This window comes from Schistocerca cancellata, chromosome 12 (genome assembly GCF_023864275.1).
Source record: "Schistocerca cancellata isolate TAMUIC-IGC-003103 chromosome 12, iqSchCanc2.1, whole genome shotgun sequence".
In the NCBI taxonomy this organism is placed as follows: Eukaryota; Metazoa; Arthropoda; class Insecta; order Orthoptera; family Acrididae; genus Schistocerca; species Schistocerca cancellata.
In genome coordinates, this window is record NC_064637.1 from 12,262,322 (window position 1) to 12,271,945 (window position 9,624).

At 37.1% G+C, this 9,624-nt stretch overlaps 1 protein-coding gene across 2 annotated transcripts; it reads left to right on the forward strand.

Moving 5' to 3' along the window:
* The first annotated feature begins 587 nt into the window (after positions 1–587).
* Positions 588–9,183, forward strand: LOC126109895 (ATP synthase lipid-binding protein, mitochondrial). 2 transcript variants are annotated; one of them, XM_049914984.1, is made up of 5 exons: positions 588–668; positions 970–1,042; positions 1,121–1,225; positions 1,563–1,668; positions 8,335–9,183. In XM_049914984.1, exons 2-5 carry the CDS (start codon positions 998–1,000, stop codon positions 8,496–8,498), a joined length of 420 nt encoding a protein of 139 aa, XP_049770941.1. In that variant the 5' UTR covers positions 588–668; positions 970–997; the 3' UTR covers positions 8,499–9,183. The 2 variants fall into 2 exon arrangements, with proteins under 2 accessions (XP_049770941.1, XP_049770940.1); XM_049914983.1 differs by having other exon boundaries at positions 606–732.
* The last annotated feature ends 441 nt before the right edge of the window (positions 9,184–9,624 follow it).

The following is a 9,624-nucleotide window of genomic DNA, read 5'->3' on the forward strand; positions in this document are numbered from 1 at the left end:
CCATTATAAGCGTGATATATACACTAATATGTAACCTAACACCCGCTCTTAAATCTATTGCAACTTGCTTGTTTAATTTGCGGAATCTCTCTATTTACATCGTAACTCTTTCAAATACCGGGGCTACAGACGATAAATAGGCTCATAACTGAAGTAACGCGATTTTTGGTGTTTGTCATTAACTTCTAAGTAGTATTTCATGAACGAAACCTGGATGGCGTTGTCATAAAACTGATCGATCTTTGAACATTATTTTTGCAATTTTAAGCACGCTACGCTACTACATGCAATCTATGAGAAGAGACACATGTGCTGAACGCAGAACGCTGAATTAAACAACGTGACTCAAATTCATTTCGTTGCACTTCTTTTTTAACAAATCTCGATGACAAATATATTTACACAAATATTCACGAAAAGAGCGAGATATTTTCTCTTATGTACTGTTTAAACCTTTCTAATTCATTATATTATTGCACTAAAATTGCTAATATGATTAGAAATTCGCCGGAAGACGTGTTGAGGTCGATAAATTTAGTGATGGAAAAGGTGGAGCCACAACGGAAACGACGTAGTGCTCCATATAGAAGGAGCGCCATTCCGTTTCCCATCGGCCATTCGGGTTTTAGAAGCAACCAAGGTCGGTTCCTCCTTCACTCTGCGCGCTGGTAAGTTGTGAGGTCGGTAGTAAGTCGGGAAGGAAATAGGAAGGAATTAGCTGGTTTGCAGTAGGTATGTAGTTGTTAAATGTGACAGAGGATTTGGTAGAACTCTTTACATAGTGTAAATAAGAAAACTAGATTGTGTAGCGATATATAATCATTCACCAGACCTTCGATTTAAGTCTCGCCATTTTCCTTGGCCGGTGTGAAGTTATTTGCTGCTGTTTGTCTACATGTTCCACTTTCAAGAGTTCATGTGAATGGTTTTGTGAAGATTCTACAGGTACTTTTTTTTTTTTCCTTACAGGTTTTGGCCAACACCACCAATTTCAAAAATGTTCGCTTGTGCACGACTGATCGCTCCTGCTGCCAGGACTGCTGTAAGTTATTAGCGTAAAAAAGTTATGTAATATTGCAGACGTTTTAACATAATCACTGATACATTTTTACTATTTTAGCTTGTGAGCGGAGCACGATCCTACATCCGACCTATCAGCAGCATAGCTGTTAACAGCCACAGCCCCTTATTGCAGAATGCACCGGCGTCACCATCGATTAGCCTGGTAAGAAATTATAGTTGCCTGTGTTATTGTTCAGGAGGTCTGTTAATGCTTATATCTAAGATCGTAGGCAAGAATGGAAAAAAAACGGGTAGTTACCAAAGTTCGTGTGGGGGATCTACCTATTTTTTCAGTCTCTTTGGTGAACATAAAGACTGCTCAGAATAATTTTAGCAGTAATAGCGTACATTTAATTTTTTTGTTCGCTAGACACGATTTACAAGCACACTAATTCTCTATTCAGAAATGTGGTTTCGAAATTAGGAGGATCATGTTCTGTTAACTAGAATGTTGCTATTGTGATAATTATACAGACCATTTCATATATTTTATTCCTCAGCTTCCAGCAGTGCGAAACTTCCAGACCACAACTGCAACGAGAGACATTGACTCTGCTGCAAAGTTCATTGGGGCAGGAGCTGCCACTGTAGGTGTTGCAGGTTCAGGTAAGTTTACTTTTATTTAGAATACCTTCTTTAAGCTTCTTGTATCTTGAGATGGAGCTGCTCCCAGTAATCCAACAAGATTTTCACACGCTTCAGTAAATGGCAGTTTGTCAGAGGTACAATCTTCAACCATACACAAAAGTGGTTTCCGGTTTTTAAGAGTGAAGCAAACATACTTTTGTATAATCTTGGACTGTCAAAGATGAGGAAAATATTGTAAGCTGTGAAGAAAGTCTTGAAAATGTTGCTAAATTGTTTCGTGTAAAAAGATGTTTAACTTTCCGACAGGAGCTGTTAGCTATTGTCTAAGATTTGTGCAAATCTTAAATTTATTACAGCCTGTCGTGCAATCTTGTAAAAACACTTGTTCTAACTAATCACTTTCATGCCCTGTGATGAATGAAGTAAAGCTGAGAAAGCCAGTGGTAAGCTCACATCAGGGGTCTACATGCAGAGTACATTGTTACTCACCTGCCCCGGGAAGGTCTGAGAAAGGGCCGATAATACTCTTGAAGGGTAAACCTATAATGGGGTGCAGGAGAACAGAAATGGTGGGAGGGCAGTAGCTAAATTGGCCTGGGACACTTTACAGTGGAGGCTACAGCTGCTGTCCTTTTGGAAACTCCTGTGGCCAGCATTTTTAGTGCAATTTGTGAGGTGATATTCATCACAACTCAATTCAGACTACTCTGCCACTGGCATATTCTCGCTACTTCTGAGGGCCCAAAAATTGCTGTCAGTTTCGTTTTTTTAAAATCTCATTCAAGGTTTCAAATATTTTCTCTCTAAAACATTGAAGTATAGTCAACATTTCATTCCCATTTTGATTCTTAATGCAATGTAGCCCAGGATGTGATGAATGTGTGGGAGAGGAACATTCTACTTCAGAATTTATTTACTGTTGACTTTGAGTAAGTTTTTAGTGTATGCTCTCAAATTTTCTATGTTTGATGTAAGATGACAGCTTTTGTGAATGTACAGTGCAGTTTCTTTTTTTAACTGTTTGTATAGTTGGGCAGACATCTGGTTACACTCCAAATCTTTCTGTTGAGACAAACTATTTTGTATTAATTTAGGTCATTCACCTAATATTCATTCTTGAGTTGGATCTTGACTTACTCCACAGATTAGTCTCATTACAATTGAAATTAGGAAGGCATCACTAATACAAACTGCTTGAATGATCACTTTTGTTCTGAAAGGTCTTACTAGTTTTTATTGATGTCTTGGTCTTACTAGTTTTTGAAGTCTTGTAGTTGTATTTACTGGTCTATTAGCTTAAATGTTGTACAAAATACACTGATGTAAAGGTGAGCATCTCCCCCTACAGCATGAAGAGAACATGTTTCTTGCTTACTTACTACTTTAATTTTTGCTGCTGAACATTTTAACTACCCATGTGACCTCTATTAGATGTCAGGATCTAGTTCCCTTTCTTAATGTCCCATGTCATCAGGCCTTCAAGTGACACTAAATATCTCTACGAACAACTTTATCCCTGCTGTGTTGCTTGCCTGTCTTATGATCAGCAATGGGAAGAATGCTGTCAATCATAAATTTGTCTGCCTTTTTAGATAAATGTACATAGTCCACAAGCTGCTGTATAGTGCATAGTGGAAGGGCCCCAATAATACTACTACTACTTTTCTTTCTTGTCCCACCTGCAAATAGTGAGGGAAAAACTTTGTGCCTTTATATTGGCCCCAATTTCTCATTTCTTTGAGGTTCTTACGTGCATTGTATGTTGATAACAGTGCAATTCTTTGGCAGGCAGCTTCAAATGCTGGTTCTCTAAATTTTTGCAATAGTGTTTCTCGAAAATGTCACCTTCCCAACAGGGGTTCCCAAAGCACCTCTCAAACACTGAAGTGTTTGAACCTACTGGTAACAAATGTATCCAGAAGTTGATGTGGGAATCTCCCCCCCCCCCCCCTTCCCCCCACTTCAAAGTGCCCCAACGCACAATGCACAATGTTGCTGCCACCACCTAGGTGCTGTGCATAATGAGATTGCTTTATATTATGCAAAGTGTTAATGTAGAGCCTGCAAAAAATTAATACACATTAAGGGAAAAGCTACTTATACCTAATACCAATAGGTGAAACATTTGGTTAAGTGTTTGAAGTTGCAAAGTGCAAATGGCATGTTACCTAAATTGGAAATGTGTAGATCAGTGAAGTGCTTGAATACAGATCCATAAGACTGATTCCATCCCTGGGCAGTCCTCAGATTTCAAGAATGACTTCACCTCTTGTAGTGTTTAATAAAGTAAAAATAATACTAAAGTTGCACCTTGGTTCGGAGTCCCTGTTAATCTATTAGCCCCATAGTCCCATTATAGCCAGCTGGGTCAGTCAGTTCAAAGATCAGGAGGCAGCAAAGGCACATTGCTTCAATAGGACCATGCTGAAGAAGCACTTTAGGCCTCATTCCAACCTTTGCATTAATATGTGATTGTTAAGCATCAAAAAGTTGTCAGATATGGAAACTAAATATTAATCCAATCAGAAAGATTGATATAAATGGAGAAAAATGATCCTAATTCTATCTACAGGAGTTTTTATTAGATTTATTAACCCAATAATTATCATAATCCTTTAAACTATCAAAATAGACTGAAAAAGATCATTTATTTGGTAACGAGATAAGAATATAGCTTAAACTTCTGGGGATAAGTGTTATCCATAGTCACATGCTCTGCCATGTAAGGCATGAATTGACATTTTACAAACAAATATTAAATAAAATATTAATTTGCAGGTGTTCAAAAATAGCTCTAAGAGTTTCCTTGTGACAAGTGTGTGGTGTCACCGCCAGACACCACACTTGCTAGGTGGTAGCTTTAAATCGGCTGCGGTGCATTAGTACATGTCGGACCCGCGTGTCGCCACTGTCTGATCGCAGACCGAGCGCCACCACATGGCAGGTCTAGAGAGACGTACTAGCACTCGCCCCAGTTGTACGGACGACTTTGCTAGCGACTACACTGACGAAGCCTTTCTCTCATTTGCCGAGAGACAGTTAGAATAGCCTTCAGCTAAGTCCATGGCTACGACCTAGCAAGGCGCCATTAACCATATCTAGAGTCTCACTTGTATACAAATGGATTAAAGTTAAGTATTCCAGAAGCTACGTACTTTTCTTTATAGCATTCATTACGTATCCTGTTTCAGACATAACGCCAGCCGGCGTGTGTAAACGCGTGCCTTTCGGTTACCCGTCACTGTTGTGGACTGAAGACAGCCAGTCCACAAAGTGTAAATGTCAAAGGTTTTGAACTATTTAAAGGACTGTTCAGAGGTTCCTAAATTGTTTAATCATTGGGACTTTCATTTTCTTAAGATGTATTTTTGGTGTATAGTTAACTTGATTTCCACCAACAAACTTTCAGTGGTTGCCATGGGGCCAAAATAATCCATCAAGTGTGTGCAAAAACGTGCATATTGTAAGGGCTATGAGAACTTGCTCAGTATTTTGAAACACACCTCCACTGAAAAAAAGTTCTCAGTTCTTAAGGTATTTCCTTTTAGAGCCTGTGTTCATGGGATAAATCTTAATTTTGGTCTGTGCCACTGCCTCTGAAAGTTCAGAGTTGGTTCACTGAGTCTTCAGCACTCTTCCATATCTTTAACTTGTCTGCAAAAGTTGAGATGAAATGTGACATAGCTTGATTTCTTGACAACAGAAGTGTTAACTGGATTGCTAGTGCAATAATATGGCATTGTCTTGAGATGGTCTTTCACTTATTAATTTGGGTGCTTTGTCAAATTACTGAACAGCATAGACTATAATTCCTGGTTGCATGTAAATTTTCTCCTGCAGAAAGAAAATAATCCAGACAAAGCATGGGTGTGGAAGAATACAGATGCAAACTAAAAGTACTTAATGCATATTTGAAACTTATTTCTGTATTCTGTAGATCTGTAAAATGTATTGATGTTACAGTATTGCCTTGGGTGCAGATTTGTTCCCTCCAGAGTATTAAATGACAACCCATTGCGCTAATCAAATGTGCACATGTTAGTTGAGCAGTATATGCATGCAGTAATATAGAAGAGCAAAGATATTATAAATTGAGTTCAAAGTACAGATGAACTAATATAGTTTTACATTAAAGGTTGAGATGGAGCAAAGTTTAGTTGCAAAATAGTGCATACTGGTAATCAGTGCAATTTTGAGAGAATGGACATGGAGAGGGGTCTGTGAGCTTAGGTTATTTAATAAATTTCTTTAATCATAGTGTTCTGAAGTAACTTAATCTCCAGTTATCAAAGCAGTGATTTGGGAAGGGAAGTAGTTAGCAGTGTCAGGTTTCTTAACTTTCCATATGGTTTAGTGCATTGATTTGTAACTAGATTTAATTCTAAAGTAACTTAAAAATTTGAAGGTGTTATTGCCTTTATCATTGAAATAAGCTTGCATGGAAAATTTGTTTGTAGTAAGTGTAAAAAAAAAAAAAATTCAGTGAATTGACAGCTATAATAGTCTTCTAAAATTCTGTATCAAAATTACATAACCTCGGAACTGCAGATATGATGAACTTTTTGTGGATTCCCCCGCACTTTTGATAAGTGAGAATACCACATCTGATCTGTGTTCATAAGAGGTTACTGAGAGTGATGATTTGAATAATTTCCCATCACTGTTCTGAGCACAAGAGACCAGAAAATATTATGTAGGTCATTACTTAAGGGTGGATATTATGACCTGTAAGACTAATATTGGAACCAGTTGAAGGAAGTGGCAAGTGGAATTCAGAATTGATAGTTATTAGCTTTTTTGTGAATTGGGAGGTTAATGTAGTGTTAAAATGCAAACTGTAAATAACCTGCAGTGTGCATGTTAGCATTGGTTTGCTATAGAATTGTGAATTGTTGAAATATTACCTGTACTTTACAACTCCTATACCATAGATGAATTCTTGAATAGGAATAAATCTATGTACTACAGGCATTTTGTGCCATTAAAGGGAATGGGGTAAATAACAGATGTATCTTTAACTCTGTATATTTTCATATGTGCATTTCTTGTCCACTTAACACATTCCACGGCTACTGTACCTTGCAATTGATCAATGGAACATGCAGCCAACTAACTTAATATACTAACATGTGTGTGTGTGTGTGTGTGTGTGTGTGTGTGTGTGTGTGTGTGTGTGTTTTCTTCTCCAGTAATGTAGTATTTAAATAACACAATTAACAATAGTTATGTGTAACTTTAGCTTGTTGTAAGTCACTAATAATGCTGGTGGTTTTTTCAGGTGTTGGTATTGGAGTTGTTTTTGGTAGTTTAATCTTGGGATATGCTAGAAATCCTACATTGAAGCAGCAGTTATTTTCATATGCAACCCTCGGTTTTGCACTTGCTGAAGCCATGGGATTATTCTGTCTCATGATAGCATTCATATTGTTATATGCCTTCTGAAAGCTAATGAATAATTTCAGTTAGCTTTGACTGTCTTATTTAGTGTTCCTCTTCAAAAGACTGATGAACTGTGATATTAACAACTAAAACCTTAAGACTTAATGTGTAATACCTATTACTAATGATTTTTGTAATAAAAAAAATGCCCAGTTTGGGAAGCAAAGCATTTTTGTTTTACCATATGAGAGTATGTACTTTGGCCAGTATGTGTTCCTTTCAGATTTTGAGAGGCTGTTCAAATTTCTAAATTGGCTTAAAGGTTTGTATCAGTACTCTGAAGAATAAGCTGTAAATTGACATGTTTATGCCAAACTGCTTCATTGAATGTAATCAAAGCACCATGAAATGTGGCTTCCCCAAACTTTGGTGGATGGCCACAAAGTGATATGTTAGCATTATCATTACATACCACATACTGATGTTTGTCAAAACAGTGGGATTGTGTAGCTGGGGGAAAATGTTATCAAATAGTAACAAACTGAAATCTGGTAAAACATTTCAGAATTAGGTTCAAAAATATAAGATTCTCTAGAGAATAGTTTTATTGAAATACATACATTACATTTTGTCATATGGCAAAAAGTTTAAAATACTATCTCAATTCGACTTCAAAGGCAAGTGAAAGTTTCTGCAATATTAGTCGAGATTGAAACATCTTAACACTTCACTGTAGACATCACTTGTAAACACTACACATTTTCATACTTTACATTAGTGCAAGACTGCAAATCTTGAGTACATTTTGAGAATTTGACTGTGGGAGCAATGATTAAGATAAATACAAAAGTTACTAAATGACCAACATTATGAGCACCTTAATTAATGCCTGGGAAAATGTTGTAGATAACATGGAAAATGCACTTAGTGGATGCAATGAACAATCAGTTAAAATCACCTTTTGTGTTGAAAAGAACTTTACTCCTAAGGTTCATCAATGAAAAATACCACAATTCAAATAATTGGTATTGGCATGTGCAACAAACAAAATTGGTTACTTGGACTGTGTGCCACTTGATGCTGTAGGAAAAGCCATAATTAACCCATTAAAATCTTGTATTTGTATGCATGTATTATCTATTTTCGCATTTTTACTCATTTAATGTTGTATTAAGTTGAGGACAAACTCCATATGCTAAGAACCCTTCACTTGAAATATATTAAATCCCTGTACAGTACTGTTTGCAGCTTCTTGATAACTTGCTGTGCTAATAAGTGAATAGAAATTGTCTTTCCTTGTTTCAGGTGCTGGAATTGGAACAGTATTCGGCTCCCTAATCATTGGTTATGCAAGAAATCCATCACTTAAGCAGCAGCTTTTCTCCTATGCCATCCTGGGGTTTGCCCTGTCTGAGGCCATGGGGCTATTCTGTTTGATGATGGCCTTCTTGTTGTTGTTCGCATTTTAAGTGCATTTTAGTTCACACCTGCTCACTGCCGATGGGGGTATGCCCTTTAAAGGGAGGGAGAGGGGATGAGAACCTAGTGGACAGAGGCATTCATTGGGGAAAGGTGTGGCAAGGAGCAATGTCCCTCCCTGACAGTGTAAGAGGGCTCTTCATAAAACTGGACAGTTGTACCACCTTTCGGGGCATTGTGTAAACATTGTCTACTTTTCTCCGTTGTCTGCTCTCAACATAGCAAAACTTGAGCTGCCTGCTGTGTGTGTGTAAAATGCTGCAGAAAGTAGGAGTGACTGAAACTTGTATAGTAAGCTACAAAGATTGTATTTCATTTTGAGTATGATTAATTCAGAGTAATTCTGTTAAAAAATAAAACCCCGTGAATTGTTATAGAAATTTGTCATATTTATTTCTTGCACTTTGTAGCACCTTAATTGAATGAATGGTGTAAACTGTACAGCATAAATGGAAGTAAAGTGGAAAGGAAATGTTTCTTACTTATGGGTAGCTGATTGTATATATGTTGCATCCTCTTCAAACCTTACTTGTTAATCCTATTTACCATGTGTAAGATTGTAGAGATACAGTTGTACGTATTTTTTTCCTACAATTGGCAGGCATATATGGTTGTTCTGTTGGAACAAAATAATGTAATATGGTTAAGTGAAAAATACACTGTTCTGTTTGTTTATGGTTTGTTTCATCTATACGGGCTGCACTGGTCTGCAATTCCTTTACTCCTCAGTCTTCTCACACATTATTGGATTCACACTTGATATCTGGGGCAACATAACTGCTACAGTGGAGCAGGAGGCAAATTCCTTAATTTCAGTATATGTAAGAGGTAAATGTGATCTGGAAATTTGGAACAAAGCAGTGAGAGATTCGTAGAAGTGGCAAATCTTTAAGTAAATGAAACCAAAACTTTCAACGTGTAGCTTGTTTTCAACTGCAATTTAACATTGTTTCAAAATTTTCCCTTATTTTTAAATTAAGGCAAGTTTATTTTCTTAGTACACTACAAAAAAAGTGTATTTGATACTTTAAATTTAGTCAACTTTGCACGAAACTAGGTTGCACACAACTGCAATGGCCAGAACTGTGGCAAGCATATTGTGGGTTAACGTTTTCA

Excerpts from the sequence above, each read along its gene's own strand:
- LOC126109895 (XM_049914984.1), top strand. The coding sequence starts at position 998 with ATGTTCGCTTGTGCACGACTGATCGCTCCTGCTGCCAGGACTGCT. Across the intron at positions 1,043-1,120 it reads CTCCTGCTGCCAGGACTGCT|CTTGTGAGCGGAGCACGATC; the intron begins GTAAGTTATTAG and ends TTACTATTTTAG. Across the intron at positions 1,669-8,334 it reads TGTAGGTGTTGCAGGTTCAG|GTGCTGGAATTGGAACAGTA; the intron begins GTAAGTTTACTT and ends TCCTTGTTTCAG.